At 46.6% G+C, this 26,304-nt stretch overlaps 1 protein-coding gene across 1 annotated transcript in view; it reads left to right on the top strand.

Moving 5' to 3' along the window:
* LOC144134390 (uncharacterized) overlaps positions 1-26,304 on the top strand; it is a 40,630-nt gene that overhangs the window by 275 nt on the left and 14,051 nt on the right. Inside the window, exons 2-9 of the mRNA XM_077667312.1 lie at positions 3,507-4,592; positions 8,871-8,947; positions 10,603-10,706; positions 12,291-12,398; positions 14,524-14,702; positions 17,236-17,376; positions 21,691-21,864; positions 26,118-26,277. Of these exons, the coding sequence (XP_077523438.1) occupies positions 3,507-4,592; positions 8,871-8,947; positions 10,603-10,706; positions 12,291-12,398; positions 14,524-14,702; positions 17,236-17,376; positions 21,691-21,864; positions 26,118-26,277 (2,029 nt within the window). The remainder of the gene's footprint in view (positions 1-3,506; positions 4,593-8,870; positions 8,948-10,602; positions 10,707-12,290; positions 12,399-14,523; positions 14,703-17,235; positions 17,377-21,690; positions 21,865-26,117; positions 26,278-26,304) is intronic.

The raw sequence follows: 26,304 nt of genomic DNA, 5'->3' as shown, positions 1-26,304 counted from the left end.
ATGACTCGTTGACGAGCGGTCACACCTACACAACCGTGGGCCCATTCTATACACTGTGTAATGGCGTCACGGCGCGAACAGCGTTTTCTGTCAATTATCTCTAGAATTTGAATTTCCTGCGCTCGGTAGGAACCATTTTAGTAGTTTCCAGAGTGGGTCGCACCGCAAAGGCAATACTTCACATTCTGCTCAGTGCAGGTGCTCGTTGCATGACCATCCCCACAGTTGCAACACCGCAAGTTGAACTTGCAACCGCCGGCGCTATGGCCATAGCGCCAGCAGTGGTTTCACTGCAGAGGCCTAGATGACAAAGGGTCTACCCGAAAAATTAGAGGCCATGCCTTGATTTCAGAGGGGCAGGAAGTACCGACAAAGGTAAGGTGGCAATTACAGATTCGGAAGGCACCCGCATGTTGTTTACATTCCGGCTACAGCGGTGCTCAGCAACAACAACTGCAGTAGACTGAAGCTCAAGAGTCTCTGCTGGAGACAGGGAAGAGTCCACGCCTCGAGCGATACCTATCGTGCAAGCCACATGTGAAGGATAAATGAACTTACCCGAAGCGAGGCAAAGGATGAGGCCTTTAGTAAATCTCTGACGCCGTCGAGGTCTGGCGATCTACACGGAATCACGCCGCGTCCAAACTGGCGTACCTCTGAGATTGACTCATAATGAGAATTGGCTGACTGGAGAGTAGCCCGAACAGCTCCAGGGTTGGTAATCTTGATTTCACCGCCATCTTGAGGCACCAGCGCAACATGGATACTGCCGACGCCGCTGCGCAAAAAAGCTTCCAAAGGCAGGAGATCAGGTGATAGAGAAACCGACCAGGGGAGCTCCCCTGGCCGAGAGACTGGGTATACATAGCCCGGGCTTACCGCCTTACCGCGTGCTTAAAGCCCACAAAACGAGAAGTCACCCGAAACTTAGCCGATCGTTCCCAGCAGAGCAGGTTCGAATCGAACACGTCCAGAACAGAACCACCGCCAAGCTATCTCCACTGTCTGCTGCTGCTTATTCCTGAATTTACTTGCTTGAATTCACATCAACGGAGAAACTGCTGGCCCTCAACCTTCACAACTCGTTCGAGGAACTAAAAGAAGCGCAACTAGAGTCACAACGAGACAGGCTCCAGCAGACGACCACTGGCAGAGCGCTCCTCATAAGACTGGGGCATCAAGCAACGCTTAGAGCAAAGCCGAGAACAGCGAGTCTGCCTGATAATTTCCGCAGCACAAACAAAATAGGCTTGCTCCACAAAAATATGGATCCATATTTACACGCAGCTAGGCGAAATTCCCAAGCGAAATATGTAGAAAAATACTTGGCAGTCAAGGCGAACACAGTATACATGGACGCCGCGATGTACGCCGGAGACGGGGAACAAGAGAGCAAAAAGTCGTCGTGACAGTAATAGACTCAGACTATAAGGATATCACTTGCGCGTCGGCACGGGACTGCACGGTAACCGAGGGAGAGGAAATGGCTGTTGCTCTAGCGGCCGCGGAGAGTTATCGCGCGAATAAGTCCTTAACAATCCTCACAGATCCGAAAAAGGCATGCCGTAACTACATTAACGGCAGAATAGGTCATAAAGCGCTCCAAATCCTCCTCCGCGCAGGCCTACCCAAAGGTCACATTAGACACACCGTTTCCTGGATACCGGGACACACCGAGATAGAAGGCAACCAAAGGGTCGAAAGAGTCGCTCGCGAGTACACTAACCGAGCACTCTTGAACGAAGACCCGGAGGACTTCTTGAGGGTAATCCCGACGTACTCCGACATTCTAAATTATTACAGAGGGACGAGACTAAAGTATCCTCCTCCTCACAACAAATTAAATCAACAAGAAGCCGTTTACTGGAGGAAGCTGCAAACCGGAACCTTCACCAATCTACACATCCTTAGCAAAATGTTCCCGAACCAATACAGGGACATCTGCCCATGGTGCGCCGCAACACCCACCCTATACCATGTTACTTGGGAATGTGACAGAATTAAGCATTCCATGGCTCAGAAAATTCGAGTGCGGAGCAGTGGGAGAGTGTGCTCTCCAGCGGCAGCCCAATCCTCCAAAGAGGATTGGTCATCCATGCCCAGCGAGCGGCCCAACTAAGCGGTGCCCTGCAATAGGGGCGCCGACCTCTGCAAGACAGAGGGAGACATCTGCTTGAAGATGAAGACCTCTGTCTGTCCGAAACACTTTGTTAGAGCATTAAACTGTATCCTATCCTATCCTACCCCGGAGACCTCCCCTGCGGCACCTCTTCCTTCTTTTCTTCTTTCATTTCCTCCTGTATCTCTTCCCATACGGCGCGGTTCATGTGTCACTGAGATGTGAGACAGATACTGCGCCATTTCCTTTCCCCAAAAAAAAGTTTTCCACGAATTTTGAAAATAATATTAATTATAATTGGTTTTTGAGGAAAAGAGATGGCTCAGTATCTGTCTCACATATTGGCGGACACCCGAACCGCGCCGTAAGGGTAGGGATAAAGGAAGTGGTGAAAGAAGAAAGGAAGAAAAAGGTGCCGTAGTGAAAGGCTACAGAATAACTTCGACTACTTCGGGACCTCTAACGTGCACTGACATCGCACAGCACACGGGCGCCTTTGCGTTTCGCCTTTATCGAAACACTGCCGCCGTTAAGCTCGTTTACAAGAACGATGTCTGACCAACTCGCCCACCAGTTCATGTTGTATTTCTTAAGTGACTTCAGCACGTAGAATGAGTCCGAGTTAGGGTATGTCAGCTAGCCTGTGTCGCACCCAAATGTCCTGACTCATCAGCTTCGGGCTTTTTTCACCACTTTGAACGAATTGCTCCGCCATCTTTCTTTTCAGCGCACCCTGCCTCGCATCATCGTCGATGCTAGTGCGCGATCGCTGAAGAAGAAGCAGTTTGCGACCTAGCACTTCCTTCTTCTTCTGTTACAGCCTCCCGAGTCCTGCCGACGCTCTCGCTGAGTCACTGCGAGGTAGCGGCTACGTACCTGGCGGTGTTGCGCTAGCTTGCTAAATTTCTTCTTCTTTTTGTCTGTACCTGCTTGCTCCTGTTCTAGGGTGATTTGGCGCGGGACGAGCGCTTAATGTCTACTTAGTCTCCCAGCCAGGGGTTTCCCCTTGGTCGGCATCTCTTCCTCAATTCCAGCTCGAAATTGATAGAATGAGTCCGAGTTAGGGTATGTCAGCTAGCCTGTGTCGCACCCAAATGTCCTGACTCATGAGCTTCGGGATCTTTTCACCACTTTGGACGAATTGCTCCGCCATCTTTCTTTGCACCCCAACCTGCCTCGTATCATCGTCGATACTAGTGCGCGATCGCAAAAGAAGAAGCAGTTTGCGACCTAGCACTTCCTTCTTCTTCTTCTGTTACAGCCTCCCGAGTCCTGCCGACGCTCTCGCTGAGTCACTGCGAGGTATAGGGCTACGTACCTGGCGGTGTTGTGCTAACTTGATAAATCTCTACTTCTTTCTGTCTGTACCTGCTTGCTCCTGTTCTAGGGTGATTGGGTGCGGGACGAGAGCTTAATGTCTTCTACTTCTCATCCCGGCCAGGGGTTTTCCCCTTTGTCGGCATATCTTCATCAATTCCAGCTCCCAATCGATTCCTTTTTCCGCAGTGGTGTTTCCAGCATTCCGGTCGCTTTAGTGCCTTCCGATGGAGGCGCAATCCGACTGAACAACCCGGAGGCAGTACAGGCGGCTCTTCAATCCACATCGAAGCACTTCATGCGCATTACTGATGTCCGGCAGTTCGGCAGGGGTGGTATTTTGTGCAGGTCACCGGATAAGGGCTGCATTGAAGACCTGCTAAAGTGTACGTCCTTCGCCAGCCACCCGGTGAGCGCATTCATTCCGCCTCATCTAGCATGTTCCAAGGGCTTGGTCCGAGGGGTCGACTCTCGATTGAGCCCTGTGGAAACGCTTGAGAACCTCTCGCCTGCGGGAGTGATTGCTGTTCATCGATGCAGCAGGATGGTTGATGGAGTAAAAGTTCCTACGGAGTCCATCATTGCCATATTTGCAGGAATATCTTGCCCGTTAGAGATTAAGGTGTGGTCATTGGTTTTTAGAGTAGATGCGTTTAACTCTCGGCCCCTTCAGTGTAAAAACTGCTGGCGATTTGGTCACAGCGGCAAAGCCTGCAAATCGGCCTTACGCTGCTGTGCTTGTGGGGGACGTCATTGCAGAAAGGAATGTCCTGAACAGGAAGAGAAATGTTGTTTGTGTAGTGGTGCTCACCCTGCTGATTCGCCTGACTGTCCTGTACGAGCACAAGAAGTTCAGGTGCTTGAGCTTATAGACAAGCGCAGATGCACGCTGAGAGAGGCTTTTGCAGCAGTCAAGGAGAGCGCCTCAGGCTACTCTAGTGTGGCCGCCAAATGCCCACCCATAATGGATTGTAGTTGGTCCCAGGCTATTACAGCGGCAGTTGAGAAAGCTGTGGCAAATGCAATGGATCGCATTATGGAAACCGTATCCACATGCATTTCGCAGGTCATAGCTGCTCAGATGTCCAATCTTCTGCATGTGTCCACCGCTCCGCTCTTGCCTTCCTTGGCTTCGGAAGCTGCTCCTCCTACTGTGGTGACCATTTCTGCTCCACAGGGCCAAAAACAATATGAGAAACAAAAGACCTCTCAGGCATCTCCTCCGAACAGCCTTATGGACGCATCCTCTATAGACTGTGTGGATATGGAGTCTGATCTCCGCGCCAAGAAACGAGGTGGGTCTCCTCTGAATATTGCAGGTCCATCATGCCCCCCAGTCAAAGACAAAAGTAACGCAAGTCAAAATGCTCAGACCAGGATTCTAGAAAAGGCAGTCACGGCTGCGGCACTCCCGCCTATATGGGGTTCTTAAGAGTACTCAAGTGGAATTGCTGATCTATATTCTCACCTTCAACAGATTTAAATTGCCTATGCAGTCAGCTTCTACCAGATTTTTTGCATTACAGGAAACATGGCTAACTACAAATTTCAATTATCATCTCAAGAATTACCGTCCGTTCCGGCTTCACCGGTCATCACGAGGGGGAGGGTTGTTAGTGCTCATCTCTACAATGTTTTGCCACAGGGCATGCATTTCTTTTCAATATGCGGACAATGAATGCGAAATCCTTGTGGCTGACCTCAGTGTCCCTGGTCAACAGCCCTTTACGGTAGCTAATGCATATTTCCCGTCTGGTGTGCATGACACTCGGCCCCTTGACTCACTATGTCTAGTAGCCGATCTCCGGTATTATTACTTGGAGGCATCAATTCGCACCATGTGACGTGGGGTTTAAAACAGACACCTTTGGTTCTAGACTATTCCATTGGGCTTCTGACAACAATTTGATCTGCAGCAATTTCGAATTGCCTACATTTGTTCGGAGTGAATGCCGCTCTGCCTTGGATTTTTTTTCCTCCCCAGGAGTCTCTGTTATGTCTTGGGCGCCTGTTGACTGTGCAACAGTGATCATCTACCGATTAGTTTCAAGTTTCTGTGTAAATGAACTCTTCTTGAGCGACATCAGCGCACGTTAATAAATTACAGTTGCTTTAAATACACGCTAAAATCAGCCCTCCAAATCACTTCATACCCTTGCGCTCAGACAAGTGCCGAAAGCAAGCCTGCACATCTATGTTCAGTACTGGACCATGCAAGGCAAAAGTCTGAATTTTTGGTTGAGGGAACTAAATGTGCAATCGCGAACAATTGGTAGAATGCTGAGTGCACGCATGCATATATGCGACGGAAAGCAGCTTCGAAGAAACTTCTCATCAATGAAGGCCAAAAAAATTGGTTGGATTATAAGTATGTTGCCGCAACATTTAAGCGCACTGTCGCCCGTGCAAAAGAGGAGTATTATACAAATCATTATGATTTCCTTTCGCAATCGGGAAATAAACGAGCTTCGTTTAATTTCATGAGGCGCAACAAGGTGATTCTACCGGCTGCCAACATTGACTCCCTCGTTCAGTCCCATGCTGACATCGCAAAGGCCTTAGAGGATATTGCGTGTGGCCTAGAGCTTCGCTTTACATCTGCTCTATCTTCTCCTGCTATATTCACATGCACCTCAGGTGATTTCACTGAGGTTTCTATGCCTGAGCTGTCGCAAATTGTTCTGCGCTTATCCCCAGCGGCTCCTGACCCCGATAAGGTCACTTCATCTATGATCAAAATTTTGTTCAATGAATCTCCTGCAGACCTGTTGGCTTTAGTTAACCATTTCATTAAAGGTCCTTGGATACCTCATGAGTGGCGTCTTGCTGAAGTAGTTCCATTGCTTAAAAAGCAAGGGGAGGGATTAACTTTAGACAACATAGCCCTATTTCAATAACATCGAACCTAGTGAAATTGGTGGAAAGGGTCCTTCTCAGCCGTGCCATGTCATTCATTACGGAAAATGCTCTCTTGAATCCATGTCAAATTGGTTTCAGGCAGATTTGTTCAATTTGGTGTGCTCATACTGACCTAGAGAGTTGTATTCAAATAGCTCGCAATAGGAAACAGTGTGCTGCGCTTGTCACCTTGGATGTCAGTAAAGCATACGACAGCGTTGAGCACTCGACTCTGTTACTAAGATTACAGGAACTGAACTTCCCAAGCTCTTTTGTAGCCTGGATGTCTGTTTTTCTAGAAAATATAGAATTTTATTGCTGCCAAAATAGTGTTTCCTCAAGGAGATTTCAACAGACAAAAGGTGTACCGCAAGGATCAATTTTCTCACCTGTTCTTTTTAACATTTTTCTAAGTTCAATTCCATGCATTCAAAATGTGAAAACTTATTTGTACGCCGACGATGTTGCATTTTTTGCATCAGCAGGTGACATTCACAATCTTTATCGAACCCTGCAAAATTACCTCAATGTTCTTGACAACTGTTAGGAAGAATTCATCTGTCCCTCAATGTGAAGAAATGCGCATTGTTTGTATTTCCGGTTTCTGTGCCTGTAAATATCTGCCTGGTCTATAGGAATAACATAATTCCTCAAGTTCAGACGGCTACACATTGAGCAAGTTTCTGCAAAAGGATTTCAGGCCATCGGCATCCTGCGCAGGCTTTGTAGTGCTAGGTCAGGCATGAGAAGGCATACACTTCTGATGATTTATAAAATGTACGTCCGCCCAATTTTGGAGGTCGGGTGTGTTTTATTCTCAGGCGCTCCTGCCTATAAACTTCGCCCTCTTGTGCTGTTGGAGCGTGAGGCGTTGCGCCGTTGTCTGGGGCTTCCAAAATATGTCTTCAATACTGTTCCGCACCTTCAGGCGCGAATCCCATCGTTGTCAGCTAGGTTTCTCCTTTTAAAAGTTCAAACATTTTTAAAATTGCGCGACTCACCTCTTCACGCCTCCAGTTTAATATTTCTTAGTCCACCTTCCGCCTTTTTTAGTGCCGCCTGGTCTCCTTATCATACTCCGCAGATATGTTACGTGCAGTCCCTCCTTGATCCCATAAACATTCATTTCACAGATGTCCGCCAAATGTATAACAACTCATCATCTGTCCAGATTGAATTCGATGACATTTTTCCATCGAATGCAAAGCTGCAGCCCCTCCCGCTTCTTCAGGGTCTGTTGCCGGACTACCTAAGATCCTTTCCCTCTCATGTACTTATTGCTACCGATGCCTCGCAGGATCGCGAAAAGGCAGGTGTGGGAATTTTTTCGCCTTTACTAGGTAGGTCTTTTTCTCTCCGTCTTCGTGACTTCACTCCAATTTATCTGGCTGAATTATTAGCAGTAATCTTACCCTTCCGAAAATTAGAAACTACCCTTTCCCAGGTCGTGGTTATGACAGACTCTCTGTCCATTTGCTCTTCATTATCCTCACCTGCAGAGTCTCGGGCATTACGCCTCTAAGTTCCTGATTTCGCTCCATCCTAATTCGGTAATGTTGCTTTGGATACCTGGTCACATGGGCTTTCACTTAAATGAAGTTGCAGATTCCTTAGCAAGAGCCTGTCTGCGGCCCAATTGTTGCTGTCTTGCCAACGTGTGCATATACAGCTGCGGTGAGGTTTCGCAGCTATACAATATTTCAGGAATTTGCTGCCTGGGCTCTTACATCATCTCCCGAATATCAGCATCTTATCCATCCTTGGAGTAGCAAAGACTGGCGCTCGCGCAGACTAGAGGTCTCTTTCAAGCGTTCGCGTTGCCGGGTTCCCCTTCTAAATTTCTACCTTCACAGATCTGGCCTGTCGGCTTCCCCATTGTGCCCTTTTTGTGCCGAACCTGAGACAATAGATCACTTCCTACTGTTCTGCCACCGCTTCTTTCTTTTGAGGAAGCGTCTTTTGCAAATTCCATCTCATCAACTGGGTTTGCCTGTGTCCTCCGCGGTTGTTCTTTCCATTGGCGCTTCTTTGCTTGGACGAAGCGACAGGAGTGTGCGCTCTGCTGTGCAAAATTTTCTTCAAGAAACGCAGCGACTCCCATTCTAATTTCTTGTTCCCGCTCTCAGTCAGTACGACATTAACGCATTGCAGGCATTTTATACAATTATGCACGTTAAGCCATTGTCCCGTCTTCGATCTCTAGGTTAACAGGACCCCTGTCCTTCCGTCTTCCAATATATCAGCCTACATATTAATACCACTCCTTCTCCCGTCAAAACTTTCCTGTATCCAGCAATTAACTGCCTGTGTCTTGGTCACTCCCCCGTAGTGGGTATGTACCAGCTCCGTCTGAGGCATTCCTTCCTTCCTTCCTTCCTTCCTTCCTTCCTTCCTTCCTTCCTTCCTTCCTTCCTTCCTTCCTTCCTTCCTTCCTTCCTTCCTTCCTTCCTTCCTTCCTTCCCGAGTCCTGCCTTTCACAACAGGCGATCTTTGCATTTCACTGTCGCCCCTTTTCCACAGCCCTGAGACTGCGCAGAACTTCCGGCCTTCAGGCCCGAGTACATCTCATGGTCGCTTTTCCAACGCAGCCTCTTTCTCCCGGTTCCACCTCAGGTGAGACGATGGGCTCTTCCAGCATTCTCAAGATTCCGGACTCCCCATAGCCGCCGCCATCTTAAGGCGACCCTGCAGTGGTGCGAGTCTTCGTTTCTGCCGCTACAGATGCACGGACCTTTAAGTTATACCTGGTATGTTCCCGCTCTGCACCTGTTTTTCGAGTGACGGAACGAGTGAGCAATGCCGATTCGCGTTTTTTGTTAGATTGCCGCTACCATAGTGTGATTTTCTTTGTCACATTTATTTCTTTACTATGATTCGATCTAGGTGCCTACATCAAGAGGATATTTGAAGAAAATAAAACCAATCTTATATTCACGGCTGTTTGCGTCCGTCTTCGGGAGGACGCGTCAAAATACGGGTTCACCATGTTCCTCAGCGCTGCTCCTTCTCAGTACGAATCGACATGGTCGGGTAAGCATGAGCATGGGTCGAGAGTAACGTAACTTAAAGTAAGCTGTCAAGATGAACACAAAGCAAAATATGTTGCTTGTGGGCGGAGTCATAAGAGCAAATATAAGAGTGTATTGCAAGGTTCCGCTTCTAGATGCTATGTCGCGACTAAACCAAAGCGTGTGCCGTAGACCTAAGCACAGCCTTCAGATGCGTCCTCTTCTATTTCTATCGCAAGCGGGCGTTGGATACAGGCAGCTAGAGGAGGATTCATATACGTACTAAGAAAACAGCTCAGAAGAATTGTAGACATTAGGAAGTCTCGTCTAGACATAAGCTTGCCTGCCATCAGCTGTGCTTTCACCCTTAAAGACGATTATAAAGTGCATTCCCGGGTTCGAACCCGACAGCGGCGGCTGCGTTTTTATGGAGGCAAGACGCTAAGGCGCCCGTGTGCTGTGCGATGTCAGTGCACGTTAAAGATCCCCAGGTGGTCGAAATTATCCCGGAGCCCTCCACTACGGCACCTCTTTCTTCTTTCACTCCCTCCTTTATTCCTTTCCTTACGGCGCGGGTCAGGTGTCCGCCGATATATGTGACAGATACAGCACCATTTCCTTTCCCCCAAAACCAATTATTGTTATTATCAAGACATGAAAGTAATATCTCCGCTGCGTGGTAGTACAAGAGTGCCAGCTGCCCTCTATTTTACGCTTTTGGCTACAGCAAGCGCCCTCTGCTTTGATATATACAGCTCAACTTGTTTTAAATTAACAGTATCCCACCTGTTGTGTTACTCCCGAAATCCTAATGCTGTTTTTCTTAATTTCAGCCGATAAAATAGAGTAAGTCCTGGCTCATTCTTTTACATCTGAGCATGATTATATGTCCAAAACGCTGGCGACAGAGTCACTGCAAGATCATGGACACATCCACCGCGTGCACTTACTTGCTTCTAACAACCTTCTCTGTATTTCTTAGACTGCCTACACAATCGATGGTAAACATGTTTCTTGGGCCACCCCTTGCTGCTCTGAAATCACTGCAGCGACCCACATTCAAATATGCAACTAAAATACATAGTTTGGTGGCTTTCATTCTTGCTCTTGCCAGAGCCTGGGTCGACGCATAATGTGTAGCACCTATGCGTTCATCAAAGTCGTGCACAATGCAACACGCCTTTCCTAGTCTGTCCTGCTAGCTCATGGTGTGAGGTATTCATGGGAATCCTAAAGCGTATTTTGACGCTATTCGTGCAGGGACTTCGTCACCAAAGCGAGGATCAGTGTCGTTGTCTCCTGCCTGCTTCTAGCTGGAATTGTTGCACTGGTAATCATCGTCTACGTTGGAACGATTGCCCCTGGTGAGGATTCATGACTTGCAGCGCAAATGCAAAAGGTGTAGCCGCACAGCACTCCTGAGAGTCCTCTTCAATATGATATGGAGGCTGGCATGTTTTTAACAGTCAAAAGCGGGAACGCTACGTTTGATGTTTAAAGGCAGTTGTTTACCTGCTATCGAGTATTGGAAAGGCATACGCAAGTTTAAGTTCACTGCCTGATTAAGTTCACTGGGCCGGATCTTCCGGTTCTTATGTTAGTCGATGTTCAAGGTTTGCTAAACGAATAGATGCAGAGCGCGCTTTGGTGATCGCCCACATGATGTCCCTTCAAGAGAGATGAAGAATGGCTAACAGCACTCACGAACGCTTCTTTAATTGCTTACGGTATTATTGCGTTCGTATGTTAAAAAGCCGATATGGCATCAGAAACCACCAAAAGAATAATCTGAATAATGTCTAAAGGATTAAAAGTCAACTGTCACGACCGGTAACGATGGATGCTACTTGAGATTAGCAAACTCTCAATTCTAATATCAAGCCCGGTAGTGGCAGTAAAGGATCGTGGCACTTGAGCTAGAAAAAGGTTTAACAATCTTTCGCACACAGATGATGCACAGTTTACTACGGCGTGCACATCCTTATAAAAAAAAACACTACCACCACTTATACGAAATCGAAACACGTGACCTTGTGGGCTCTCTTGTACGTACTTCTAGTTTTCCCCAGTCAATCGAGAATGATATCTTAATTCTCACTGACGTTTGCTGGTATTGATAACTATAGTCAGTTCCTGTTAATAAACTGACTTGTTGGGTTACCACTAAAAACGACAAAATTCCAGAAGGAAGTGGAACTAATTATGTCTATTCAGCGTTCCTTTTTAGTCGTCAGCAGCAAGACTGGATACACAACCGTGATGCACCTTGAGAAACAATAAAGGTATCGTAAAACCGTTAAAAAAAGACTCAACTGGAGAGCTCCAGGCACTTAATCATAAACCGTCGTCATGTTGACAAATTGTTTCTAATTCGCCACGTGATGGACACATGCGATAAACATAAAAATTGGATACACAACAAATACGTAAGCAACAACTACGCTTCAGTGTTCGGCGCATGCGCACTACAAAGAAAACCATTTTGAGCTCTCACACTAGTTCGTGCACCTCTTCGTAAGCTACAGTATGTACACACTCGTCGTCACTGGCGCCATCTGGAGCCACAGAGCTCAGCATAAGCAGTGCATGCCAAGGCAGGTGGCGGATTAGATACAGCAGACGTTCGCCCTGCTCCATGCTTCACAAAATTGCGATCATATTGACGTCCTGTATGCTTCCTCTTCGAGGTATTCACGTGAGCCACGGGCGCCATTTCGGGGTACTGCGCGTAGATTCAACAGCTCAAGCAGAAGCAGGTGCTCAAAAGCCGTTGGGATATGAGAGCAGCCTTCCACCGCGTTACATGCCCACAAAATAGCGTCCAAAGTGTCGTGATTCCCTGTAGGGAGCATGCACTCACGCGGAGCGCCCTAGCACATAATCGCACGCGTACAGTGACGTGAAAGCCTCCTGTACTATACTGCCTATCATGGCCCCGTCTGACGCAGATGACGGCCGCAATGGAGGTCTCGATGATGAGGTCATCGGAAGCAAAGGAATAGGCGGTGGTGGTTCCGAGCCCGGCGGATGCAAACGTTGCACCTCGCATCCAACAGGTAAGGAGCGTACCTTCTAGCAAGTTAAAAGGCTTTTTTCAAGTCCTGTGAATTTTGACCGAAAAAAAGCGAAATTTCTGTCTATTTGCTGAATGGCCGTAATTTTGGTAGTGGCGAAGTTAGTCGCACTATCGGAGCGGTCGTAGCAAGCACATTTTTTTTGCGAGCATGAATGAACCTGCCGGTGTTAGTGTCAATAAAAAGAAAAACTTGGTGAGCTAAGCTTACCGTATTAGCGCCTTAAAAAATGAAAGCTGTTTTAGCTTTCCAATAACTAGGTATCGCAAAATCGGGATTAACCCGCCGCGGTGGCTCAGTAGTTAGGGCGTTCGACTACTGATCCGAAGTTCCAGGGTTCGAACCCGACCGCGGCGGCTGCGTTTTTATGGAGGCAAAACGCTAAGGCGCCCGTGTGCTGTGCGATGTCGGTGCACGTTAAAGATCCCCAGGTGGTCTAAATTATTCCGGAGCCCTCCACTACGGCACCTCTTTCTTCCTTTCTTCTTTCACTCCTCCCTTATCTCTTCCCATACGGCGTGGTTCAGTTGTCCAACGATATATGAGACAGATACTGCGCCATTTCTTTTCCCCAAAAAAACCAATTATTATTATTATATTATCGTGATTACAATTTCAACTCTCGTGAACTTCCTTTTACAAGTTATGTCCTGCGTTATTCCTTCTCTGCACATACGCAAAGTGCATCGAATGCTTTGCCATCAAAATATTGGTGTGGTTTGCATTACGGGTTTTTAACGTCCCAAAGCGACTCAGGCTCCGGAAATTTCGACCACCTGGGGTTCTTTAACGTGCACTGACATCGCACAGTACATGGGCCTCTAGCATTTCGCCTTCACCTAAATTCGGCCACCGAGGCCGCGATCGAACCCGCATCTTTCGGGTCAGCAGCCGAGCACAATAACCACTGAACCACCGTGGCCGCACTAAAATAAAAGCATGTAATAGGTTATGCCCCTCTTTGTGCATGTTATTTCTCTTTTCACTTTTGTTACAATGATGTTGCCCTACCTCTAATGCTTGAACAGGCAATGTAAATAAAATAAATGCCATTGGTATACCTATACACCGGTAGAATGCAGGGCTATATGCCTAAACCAAATCTACAACAGCTTTCACTGTACACGGAGAGAGCTCTAGAAAGGTGACGCTTCTCTGGCCAGAGAGTTACATAGAAAGAACAAACGTCGCATTTGTTTCATTGGAACCGGAAAAAAATCACTGCGAGTCTGAAGCGAAGGAGCAAATTTGAAGGGGGATAGACGTCTTCTTGTTTTAAGTAGTTAAAATTTAAGACCTTAATTGCAGAGGAATTTTCAGCGGCTTGTCAATTTCGTCCCAGCTGCTGGTCTCTACTGCCAAGCTGCTCCGAAGGCTCTTAGGAAGCACTTGTATTCCTATTGTTGCTGGGCGTCATCTTAGTTGGACAGGAGGTTTAATGTGAACTGTAGGAGCTGACATGTTATTGAGTGTTTCTTCTGAGCCATTAGCACGCCATACATTTTGGTTTAATGTCGGTACATCAGGGGTGTTGCGCTAGTGAAATCTTTTTTTCACAATTCTTTTTTGTCAAAGGCTGTGCGCGCATGTGCAGCGCAGCATGTCATCTACGGAAGAATTTTCACCGAAATATTGACGTTCAAGAAATTGCTATCTAAATATCATTCTTACTAAAATGGATTCTATAGCCCTCTTAGGCCATTTTGGTGTTTGCTCAGGAGCAAAACAAGTAAAAATAGATTTGTGTAATTGTATTTAAAATACACAAAATTTCTGTCCCCTCTCCATTGAAAATCGTAACGAATCCACCAAAAATTATTCCATCATCACTATTTCAACTGAATGACGATGCTACCGAACCTCAAGCATCGACACCGAAAAAAAGTCATGACCTCACCTCAGATCGCTCTCAAAAACGGTGGCTAGCCTACACTGTGTTTGTATTCAGTGAAAGTATACACCCGTTTTGATTAAAATTGGTTAACAATTTGATAAAAGCAAAGTTCAGTTTATTATCAGCATGTTTTTCTCTTGTCGAACAGCCCAAGTGATACTTACTGTATGTTTGAAGCTAACCTTGTGTTCGCTACTCCTGTCCCGCCAACAGTGACCACGAAGACGAGAGCTCCAACGCCAGCAGGTTCTACAACTACGCCCCGCCCGAGTGGCGCCGAAGTCGCTGCGCGATTTATAAAAGAGGCGCTCAACAGGAGCTATGCACCATGCGACGACTTCTACAGCTTCGTATGCAGTACATTCTCGGGCGGAAAAGACGCCACCAAGAAGGTGAGGTTCTTTTTGGCCAACCTCTATTGTTGAGACGTACACAACAGAAAAAACACTGGGAAAAATGCAGGCTTCATTTCACCGCGAAAGCTAATGAACGACCGTTCTGGATTTCGCGTTGTAAAGACATGTCTTCGCCTATCGTTCTCTGCTGTTGTCAGCGTAACTGGTCGGTGCGTTGCCGTGGCAACGACTCAGGGTGGTTACCGTGCCTGGAGGAAGATATCAAGAGAGCGGCGAAAGTCGTAATCGGTGGGTAGGTACCCCAAGAACCATCCGGAGTGTGGTTACCATGGAAGAAGGAGGGTATCGGGAGGGCGAAGGAATCCCCGACAGGAGGACGGTTACCCTGGAAGGAGGGAGTATGGCGAGTGCGTAAGAAGGCGAACCCTTCGACGGTTGCCGCTGAAACCACCCTGAGGGTAGTTACCCCGGAAGGACCTGGAGGGTTGCTATGGAAGAAGGCTTTATGGCAAGACTGCAGGAAGGCATAACCAGAGGATGGTTACAACGGTAACTGTCCGGAGGGTAGTTACCCCGGAATAGCGTGGAGTATTGTCATAGAAGGAGGCTTTATGACAAGACCGCAGGAAAGCATGACCGGATGATGGCTGCAAAGGTAAGCGTCCAGAAGGTAGTTATCCTGGAAGGACGTGTAGGGTTACCATGGAAGGAGGCTTTATGGCAAGACCGCAGGAATTCATGACCGGAGGATGGCTACAAAGGTAACCGTCCGGAGGGTAGTTACCCCCGGAAGGACGTGGAAATTTACCATGGAAAGAGGCTTTATGGCAAGACCGCAGGAAGGCATAACCGGAGGATGGTTACAAAGGTAACCGTCCGTAGGGTAGTTACCCTTGGAAGGACGTAGAGGATTACCGTGCAAGGAGGCTTTATGGCAAATCCGCAGGAAAGCATGACCGGAGGATGGCTACAAAGGTAACCGTCCGGAGGGTAGTTACCCCGGAAGGACGTGGAGGGTTACCATGGAAGGAGGCTTTATGGCAAGACCGCAGGAAGGCATGACCGAAGGATGGCAACAAAGGTAACCGTCCGGAGGGTAGTAACCCGAGAAGGACGTAGAGGGTTACGATGGAAGGAGGCATTATGACAACACCACATGAAGGCATAACCGGAGGATGGTTACAAAGGTAACCGTCCGGAGGGTAGTTACCCCGGAAGGAGGAGAGTGTGGCGAGAGGGGCAGAACACTAATCGGAGGATTATTACGGTGGGAGGAGGAGGGTATGGCGAGAGCATGAGAAGGCGCAGTTAGTACGTGGTTGCCATGGTAACCATCCGCGGGGTATTTACTTTAGAAGGAGAAGGAGGGTTGACGGGAAAGGAGGGCACGTGAGAAGAGGATGTCATGACGATCATGTAGGATGGCGTATTGCAGTAACCATCCGGAACTTGGGTACCTTGGAAAAAAGAGGAAGGGTATGGCGATAGCGGAAGAATGCAGCACAGTAAATCTGCGATAGCTGCTCCGAAACGCGCCCCCCGAGGAGAGGACCATAGGTGGCGCTGCGCTTCTAGAGGGGCAGACTAGAGAGCAGAGCGAGACGAAAAACGACTATGTGCTGAAAAATAAAAAGAGCGCCGTACAACTATACACATGTGGAGACGCTCTGATATTCTATACCACAACATATCGAAAACTACAAATACCTTTAGAGCTGTAGCTGAATCTCATGTTAGCCAGTGGTAACCGCATTGTAATTTTTTTATTATCTTTTGACTTTGTCACTTTAGAGCATCATGTTGTTTTTTGGCTGTTATGGATTTTATATTCTCACTCCTTAGTGAAGTGCGTTCGCGTCACGGTTTCTTTTCTCATTCTCGTGTTAATTTTCAGGAGCTGCCATGTGCTGTATACTTGGCATCAAAATCGTTGCTGTTACATCCAATTATGTCTTTTGTGTTATTTTAGCTCTTTTATCTCTGACTTAAGTATTGGTTGTGTGCCTACATTTCTTATTCCTATATTTCGCCAGCTCCCATATTGCACTATCTGATCATCAGAGCAAGAACAATTATTTGTAGTTGTTTTAATTCGATTATCCTTTACCCTGCCACCCTCTCTGGACTGTGAGAATATTTCACTGCCCATATACAATTATAAACAAAGGAATAACAAACTGAAGCAGCATGTTATGGACATCTATAATTCTCGCGCACTGCTTAACTGAAATTGTGTGTATGGTACGTTTATATGTGCATGAGACTGTATAAAGAGAAGAGATGCGAGAGGCCTTTATCCTGCTATCGATGTAGTCAGGCTGGTTGTGGTGATGATGTGCATGCTGATCGGGATCACTGGTGCGGTCTTCCGTGAACACTGCTTCTCTTCTGCTAAGGAAGGAGAGATTTCGCTTAGAACAGAACAGCGAACTCAGTATATTACGTCAGCCCTTTTACCTACATTAACCTGAAAATGTACCAACCATGATATCCCCTAAAGAGTTAACGTTCCTTAAACAAACGTAATCTTGAGACCTAATTACTACTGCTACTCCCTTCCTTTTCGCAGCTGGCAACACGCACACACGAAGACATCAAACGCATGCTGACCGCAATGCACATCCCACCCAGATTCCAGACAGCAGTGGAGAAGGCGGCCGGCCTATATCGTGCCTGCATCGACCTCGCATCCGACCCTAGGAGATCCGAGGTAGGGGTTCATAGGGTGGACATGATATGAAACGATCTGTCTCTGCTTGACAGGACATTCTTTCAACGTTCAAAGACTGAAAATATTTACTCCAATTGATATACATAATAGGAACATGCATATAATTTCATCCACATTGATATCTGGCTATAATTAAATGTAAATAATATACTAAAATTCTATAAAGAAAGCAAATAAACTTTCATGTTGTGACTTACCTCGTGCTTCACCTCACTCTATACCAGAGGTTTGTAGTTATGTGTTACAGATTTAAAGAGAACGTGGTCTCTAGACCACCTAGCCCGCTGTACATGCAACCCTGGCTTTTGCTGTAAGCGGTTGCAGTCGTGGCGCTTTCACGCAATCACGGATCATCTTGATACGTGTGCGCAGAGCTCAACGAATTCCGACGCAACCGCTTCTGCTAGAACATCCGCTTTGACGACTTAGGATGCCAGTAAGACGGTGGCTCAGTGGTTAGGGCGCTCGACTACTGATCCGGAGTTCCCGGGCTCGAACCCGACCGCGGCGGCTGCGTTTTTATGGAGGAAAAACGCTAAGGCGCCCGTGTGCTGTGCGATGTCAGTGCACGTTAAAGATCCCCAGGTGGTCGAAATTATTCCGGAGCCCTCCACTACGACGCCTCTCTATTCCTTTCTTCTTTCTCTTCCTCCTTTATCCCTTCCCTTACGGCGCGGTTCAGGAGTCCAACGATATATGAGACAGATACTGCGCCAATTCTTTTCCCCTAAAAACCAATTGTTATTATTATTATAAACAGCGCTGACTACAAGATCAGTGTCTGTTACCCTTATCTTCCTGTCCCGGCTCGCGCTGTTTCTTAACTCACATCTGCGCAGCTGGCCACATGATGATGACGTCATTTCACGTGAACAGTGTGATCAATGCACAGCAGTCATTTAACACCCGACGTTACAAAATTCACATTTTCTGTCCTACCGAAGAGCGAGCACTTCATAGCGAGACCTATATTAATTAGACATGGTTTGCGCGACACGGAATCTCCTAGGAGGTCAATATTGGTTCTTAAAACCAGTACCGCATAAGCCGGCACTTACGTTATGGCAGCGTTGTGGCTTTCAGCTATTTCGGGTGCCGGTTCATGGGGAAGCACCGCAAAGCTGCAGTTGCTTAGTACATGTGTCGAATTAAAGGAGTATAGACGGCTAGTTTTGGTGGCATGTTTTCTTCTCTATAATTATGCGGAAGGCACTACTACGCATTAATCACCATGTGATATTCGCCTACGGGCAATAAATAATTTACAATCGAATTTTCTTCACCATGCTTTTTTGGTTTCGGTTTCAACAGCCGAACGATGGCTGTGACGTCAAAGAGTGCTTTTGTGTCACGTGAGGCGTGAAAAACGTCCACAAAATCGCTGCTTCGTCGTTTCAATTTACTGCAGTGCTGAAGCCAGCCTTCCTCAAGAGCCGCAATGACAACGAATGAAGAAGCAGCGATTATATTGCAGTTTGTTTCATGTCTCACATGAGCTGTAAGCACACGTTGACGTCACAGTCCTCATTCGGCTGTTGGAACGGAAACCGAAACAGCACGGAAAAGAAATGCGATGATAAATTATTTAGCGCTCGTATGAGACTACCAGGTGGTAATCCATGCATAGTAAAGCCTTACGTATCATTAAAAACAAGAAAACGTGCACCCTAAATTTAGGTGTCTATACCCCTTTCAAGTACCTTTGGGGGTAAAAGTAACAGACCTCCTCCAAGTTCCGGTCCGTGCCACTCTGCGTGGTGGCGCTACCTGACAAAACACATCAGGTGTCGAAACCGACGCAGTGGACCTGTTTCAACACCAGCAGTGCTTTGTCAGGTGGCGCCCCCACGCATAGTGGCACGGGTCGGAACTTGGAGGGGAGGTCTGGAGGGGAGGTCTGTTACTTTTGTCCCCGATGGTACGTCCTCGCAGGTGCTTCCAGGAGGGCTTCGAGTCTATAGATCCAGTGATAAAGAGTGCTGTAGCGTTCGCGGCTTCATTTTGGCCAGTACCCAGTTCAAGATCGTTGCTTCGACGACTCCTGCGTGGCTGAATCCACTGCCGCTGCTATCATACGCACGTGATAGGCTTAGTGTCACAAAAACAGCTGTGCCACTTAGAACAATCAGAAGTGCTACATTCAAGGAAACCAGCACGTATCAAACACGTCTTCGCGGGCCACCCAGATGTTGCGGAGCGTAACACAGAAGAAAATTCGCTGTCGAGACGACAAAGCTACAGTGTATCGATATACACTACAAATAAAATGGCACATGCGATAATGAACTCACTCTATGAGGTGGTTAGTCTCAGAAGGTCTCAGGTGGTTTCATAGTAAGGCTAAACACGGCACAAGTACAATCAAAAGTACGTAAAATATTGGACAGCTGCCGCCGTACCTGAGTGGTTAGTGCACCGTACGTGGCATGCGGGTCTGGGGTTAACATACCACCAGCGGTATGTTGTCTTTTCTTCTCATCATCGCCTTGACTGCGCCCACTCCAAGACCTGTTCCATACGCCTCTAATTAATCATGTCCTGAGCCAGCTGAAAGAACCTTATCCCCACAAGCTTTTTAATCTCACCGCCCAACTTAATTTCGTCGGCCCTTGCTGCGTTTGTTTTCTCTTGGAATCCAGTACTATGCCTTTAAGACTGTCGATTGTCTTGCTTTTGCATTGCGTGACCTGCTCAAGCGCAATTCTTGATTTCGACTAGGACGTCATTAATCGCAACTGTTTCCTGAGCCATTCTGCCGTTATTCTGAAAATTATTGCACTTGAAATTTACCACTTTTAAGACAGCGCAACTTAAAAACGTCGCCATTCGTTGGTTTGAGTGCCTGCTGGCTTAGTTTTTTTTCGTATGCCCTGGTCCCATATTACCTGAGAGTGTTGGAACGGCGACCGAAGAAATATGCGTTAAGTTTTCATGTCAAAGTTATCAAGAAATAGACAGATCAGACGGTCAACGTTACTGAGCTCTTTGTTAGTGATGTATTTTAATTGAGCCTTGCTGCTCATACGTTTACAAATAATGGCTCCTTACTTTGCACACTACAAGCTCGTTCGATGACTTTGCCATGTTTGAGAAAGGCAGAATAAATACTAGAGTAATTTTTTTAGACAATTCGCCTCATCAAAGATTTCCACTTGTAAATAATTCTATCAAGGTCTGTTTGTAAAGAAATCCCACCTAGGTCGTCTGTAAAGCGAGCACATCTGCAGGACAGGTGATCACACGGTAAATAACACATTTCTTCACGAGAAGCTGATTATGAGTCACTGTTTCACGTGATGACACTGATGCAAATAGACTGCTACATAGGCAATTCTATGTGATAATTAGCATGCCCCATGCACTGACCTCTGAGAAATCTACCACGTTGTCGCTCAGCCAGTGTTTTATATCAAGGTTAACATTACTTCTACAGACAACTAATTTTTCCATATTTTATTTCCTTGGAACACAAGATGGCTGAATGGAGGTAACTCCATAAATACCGTGCCGATTAATGCAATGACTAGTTATATCAGTGCTGGTCGTAGGCCGGGATAAACAAATGAGCTCGATATTTTAGCGCACAGTCCTGAAAACCAAGGGGTTTAAAGTCATCGGAGCTCACCAAAGTGGAACCAAACCTTTGGTTTATAATTGAGATGAGTCAGCAGCGTCTGTTTTTTCCACTCTCACGATTTGCGAAGGTTATAACACTCTTGTGAGAGAGATTAAATGTAGAAAACGGAGAGGAATATTTCCTTAGCATGAATGGCCGCGCTGTGAGGATGAAAGGAATGTTAATGTAAGAATGCTTCGCACTGAAGTATTTACACTCGCGATAATCAAAATAGCGGCAGAATAACATCACTTTCGCTGCCACTTACACCTCGAGCGCTTTTATTGCTGTATCGAGTACAGGTGGATGCACCCGCCGCGGTGGCTCAGTGGTTAGGGCGCTCGACTACTGATCCGGAGCTCCCGGGTTCGAACCCGACCGCGGCGGCTGTGTTTTTATGGAGGCAAAACGCTAAGGCGCCCGTGTGCTGTGCAATGTCAGTGCACGTTAAAGATCCCCAGGTGGTCGAAATTATTCCGGAGCCCTCCACTATGGCACCTCTTTCTACCTTTCTGCTTTCACTCCCTCCTTTATCCCTTTCCTTATGGCGCGGTTCAGGTGTCCAACGATATATGAGACAGAGACTGCGCCATTTCCTTTCCCCAAAAAACCAATTATTATTATTATTATTATTATTATTATTATTATTATTATTATTATTATTAATATTATTACAGGTGGATGCGCTGAAAATGTTTCTGTCTGAGCTCCGCCTCGACATCTCCAGCAATGAAGAAGACCCGAACTTCGACATCTTGCGCCGACTGCTTTACCTGAGCTTCGTGTACGGGGTTCCAACCTTCGTCTGGTTCGGCGCCGCCACGGCTCACACTTTGAACCAGTTGCTAGAAGTACGTATGCTTCTTCACACCCCCGGCAACACTAACAACGCATCACATTCTAATAACACATAGTGCATCGCCTTACTCTGTGGGATATCAATTGCTAGCGCGTGCTTTAGAAAATGTCAATCGCTAGAGGACTCACTTTTAGGCGATATATGTTAAAGAAATGGCAGATAACTAAGGTTGTTAATTGATGTTTGCATGCAAGAAAAAAAGCTATTTTATCCTCAAGGGACCATTGGAAAGCGAGAAGAGTGTAATAAAGTGTTAAGGCTAGGAACAATGCGCTTACCAAATTTAATTCCTAAACAACTTGAGCCATTGACATTTTAGAGGGAAAGGGCCACGAAGCGGTGTTCTTTACTGAAAGACTTTAAACTGGCACGCGTTGCAACCAAGCTACCAACAGCCATTGATGGATTTGGATGAGACCCTACCCTACTGAAAAATGTATATTGTTTTGAACGGGTCAGCAAATAGGATTATGGCACATTTGGTTTGGCTTTATAGGATGGACGTCCCAAAGCGTCTCAGTCTATGAGGGACGCCGTAGTGGAGGGCTCCGGATAATTTCGACCACCTGGGGTTCCTAACGGGCACTAACAATGCACAGTGCACAGAATTTTCACATTTTTTCTGCATCAAAGTGGTACCGTAGTGGGCGGGTTTGAACCCATCACTTGCATGCACTGTGTGATGTAAGTGCACGGTAATTAACCGCTGGTAATGGTAGTTATACGGAGCCCTCCACTAAGGAGTCACTCAAAGGCTGAATTGCTTTGGAAGCTTCATCCTATAATGTTAAACGAAATGTGTCATAATCCTATTTGTCTCCTATTCAAACCTGTACACATTTTTTAATAGGGTAATCCAAGCAGTTGCCTGTAATTCACCTTCCCTGCAAGCGAAGTGAACATGCCCAGCATTCTCAGGCAGAAATTGTGAAAATTAGAAAATTATAAGGCACCGTTATGAAAATATTAAAGGTAATGGTCCATTGTTCTGATAAGTAACAAAATCTTTCAAAGTGATTCCATCGATTGCATCGTACAGTTAAGACTGCCATATGAAACCCATAGGGAACGCCTTTGACTACTGAATGAACGGTAATAGAAAAAAAAATACAAAACTGCCGTCAGGTGATCGAAGGTTATATTGAATGTTGTAGTGAAATATTACATTATTTGAAAAACTGAACACATAAGAGTTTTCCCGCTAAAAAATGTTTTTGTCCAGAATTTCTGGGTGTTTGTTAAACTGGGCCTCCTCCGGCACGTGGCATGACAGACAATACGTCTCTCTGCGTGTTCTCGTGATGGCGTACAGACTTTTCCGATAAGCTCTCCCTGGGCGTTGTCGTAGTCTTGACTGCACTCCTCTGTGGACCTCACGGAAGCGTCACGTGGTGGCGCGAGCATTCTCTAACCACTCGCCACGGTCGAAAGAGCAGGTGATTTGACAGCCGCGTGTATTCAATGGAAAAACCTATATCGTATCAGCAGCTTCATTACAGACTACAAAAAAGTTATAAAGCCAGAGCGACGGACGCTATATGAAAAAAGGAAGCCTTTAATAAGTTCTGAAGGCTGTGTTAATAAAAGGAAGTCATATGCGTTGAGCTTCGAGCTCGTTCCGGTTAAGTCAACGCCATGCACATTGGGGACTGGGACCTCCAGGAATTGCCAAAGGATTAACAGTGCGCAGCTCTTTCTGGAATAGAGGGTTTGCGCATGAGGAATCTGAGACAGGGGCAGCGTGGTGACTGAGTAGACATGAATCAATAAGTATGTGAGTCATCATGAGAGGTGCAACATTCCTGAAAAAGGTTTCTGCTGGGGGAGTCGATTGATCAAACTATCAACCAACTAGCCCAGTTAGGAGATCGTTGCACAAACCATTGGTCATAAAACTAGCTTGCATATGTCGGGTAAAGGTACAGTCTTTGTCAAAAATAAGCAGCTCAAGCGGTTACATTGTGGGTCGCGCTGTGTTACTCGTTACGCATTCACAGCATTCCAAATGAGATCACGGAAACTGCTACCTTGCCTGAACAAAACAGAGGACTTAAACCATTGGTTCAGGCACCCCATGACAAGCCTCAGAAGGAGCGCCTTAGCCTCGAAACTCGTCGCAACGTCTGTGGATGCGCGGCTCCGCATTGCGCGAATTGGCGATGAACGCTTTTAGTTCATTTTGCAGCCGCCATGTGGCGCATGGCTCTGAAATTTTAAAAATGGCTTACTACGACTATTAGGAACAAATTAGTTTTTCTACCATTGGAGTTTATAAACACTTCATAAATCGCTGTCAGGTAAAACAAATTGCCTGGTAAATCTGATTGAGGCCCTACACAGAAACTATAGCGTGTTTGTGAAGAGAACTGTAAAATATAAACTCAGTATTGCGCAAGAACTTGTAAAGCAGGCAACAGACGATTTCTGCAAAGTTTATAGTGTTTATGGCAAACATTTTTCCCTCCCTGTTTTTTTCAGAGTTAAATGAGGAGATCATTTCGCCAAATTTACGCGTGCTAGATACTTCTGGTTAGTCAGGCACACTTCCACCCACTAACCTTGCCTCAAAAGTAACATACCATTATTTTTTTATTCTTTTGTGATTGCAGGCATTCATCATCAGAGCGTCAATTCCAAGCCCGCCTAGTCGACAATACTCGGAACTGAAAACTGTGCATGAAAGAGGAAATTTGATGCGATAAAAGCATCAACTCCAACTGTAAAACTGTGTTCTGTTCATGATGAAACCCCTCGCTGTGTTCTGGTGCCCTCCATTTTCTCGCATTATTGGATTGATATCGACGGAGTTTTGATCTGTTTCATCAGGAAACGAGCAATTGAGCTTGATTTTAAGAGCGTGAGCGCTTACTACTAACGTTTGTCAAGGACGCGCCGGTCTGCAATGAAGGTCAAATCGACCAAAACAGTTGCCACGTGACCACACTGTATCGCATATCAACATTAGGAGCGCAGCGTCTCATTTGATACCTATACTTTGGATCCGTTATATATTGCCAGTACAGCGGTCATCGAAGTGGGACACCCACCCGGGACCACCATTTGCATAAAATGTGGGGGCCACCCGTTTGACGCAGAATGTTTGAAGTGGTGTCAAATGACTAGGCATGTTCCTGAGGATGAAAATACTAATTGAGATTAAGCTCGAAGCGTGTGTGGGATTCGCACCGACGACCTTTACGCCCGCAAACCATGCATTCCGATGACCTTCACACGGCCATGACGGCCGAACAGTTTGTCGCAAAGGGTTCCGGATGGTTCAAACGATTCGTCGTGTCGAGAAGCACACGTTTATGGAATTATATAACTGATATAATAAGAAAATATACCGGGTGTAGAGAAGGAGGCTGTAAATCGCAATAACAGTGCAAAATTCATAAGGCAGACTGCGCTGCTTGTGTCTTAGAAAATATGTTTCTGGAAAGGAAACTCCGCGGTTGTTTGGATTTGGTCTTCTCCACGTTTGCTGTGCACATCGACGTGAACACTTGAAGCTCCCGTAGATAACGCGCTTAAGTCGAACACTGAGGCAATGTTGGCGAAGAATTTTTCAGCCGGGAAACGGCGATGCCGTCGCGTTTACGCTCGCGGCCTATAGGGCGCAGCGCATACTACCAGACTCTATCAAGACGCTATTGTGGCCTCAGGGCAGTGCGCGCACTCGTGAGCGAACTTTGGTGAGCCTCTGTGCATTCCTCGAACACGGGCTTGACGTCCCGTCTGTTCTCCGTCAGGTAGTTACACGCAGTGACCGAACGCTCCGCGAGTTCTACCTTGAACGATTAATAACTGGACGCTTCACTCCAGTTGTAGCCAACGCAGTGCTGTGCGCATGTGATTTAATTCCTCTAAAATGCACTAATCACGCGCACAACCTGGACACATTTCTTATTGTGTAAATAGTTTGTGTACATTACTTCTCCCCCTATCCTCTCTTCCTGTCCCCTAACCTCTTTCATTTCATTTCTCCAGTCTGCCTGCTATCCTTTATTTCCGCTGCCCCAGCTCAGGTGCTTCAGTATCGATGGCAGATGCCGGGGCTAGCAAAAATCTTTCCCTTCCTTTTTACTATTATTTTAATTTTAAAAAAAACCACTACCACCACCACCGTCGCGTTTACGCTACTCGTGGTCCAGAATCTTTTTTTTTCCTATTTGTTATTCTACTGTTAACGGAGACGAGTGTCTTACAATATGCGCCTAATTTGAAGTCTCTACACTTCCGCAGATCTCGATAAACACAGATGACATGATCTGGATGAAGACTTCTCACAAAAAGTACAACGGGTCTACCTTAAACCAATTCTACATGAAATATTTGGCGATTTACGACCCAAACCTGGACTCCGCGCCAATCGTCGAGCGCATCCTCCGTGCGGAGCTGGTCGGTGGGTGTACCAGCCTTGTGTGCAACC

Source organism: Amblyomma americanum, chromosome 5 (genome assembly GCF_052857255.1).
Source record: "Amblyomma americanum isolate KBUSLIRL-KWMA chromosome 5, ASM5285725v1, whole genome shotgun sequence".
NCBI classification, from domain to species: Eukaryota; Metazoa; Arthropoda; class Arachnida; order Ixodida; family Ixodidae; genus Amblyomma; species Amblyomma americanum.
Note: the sequence above shows the minus strand (reverse complement) of the source record. Positions and strands in the feature narration are given on the sequence as shown.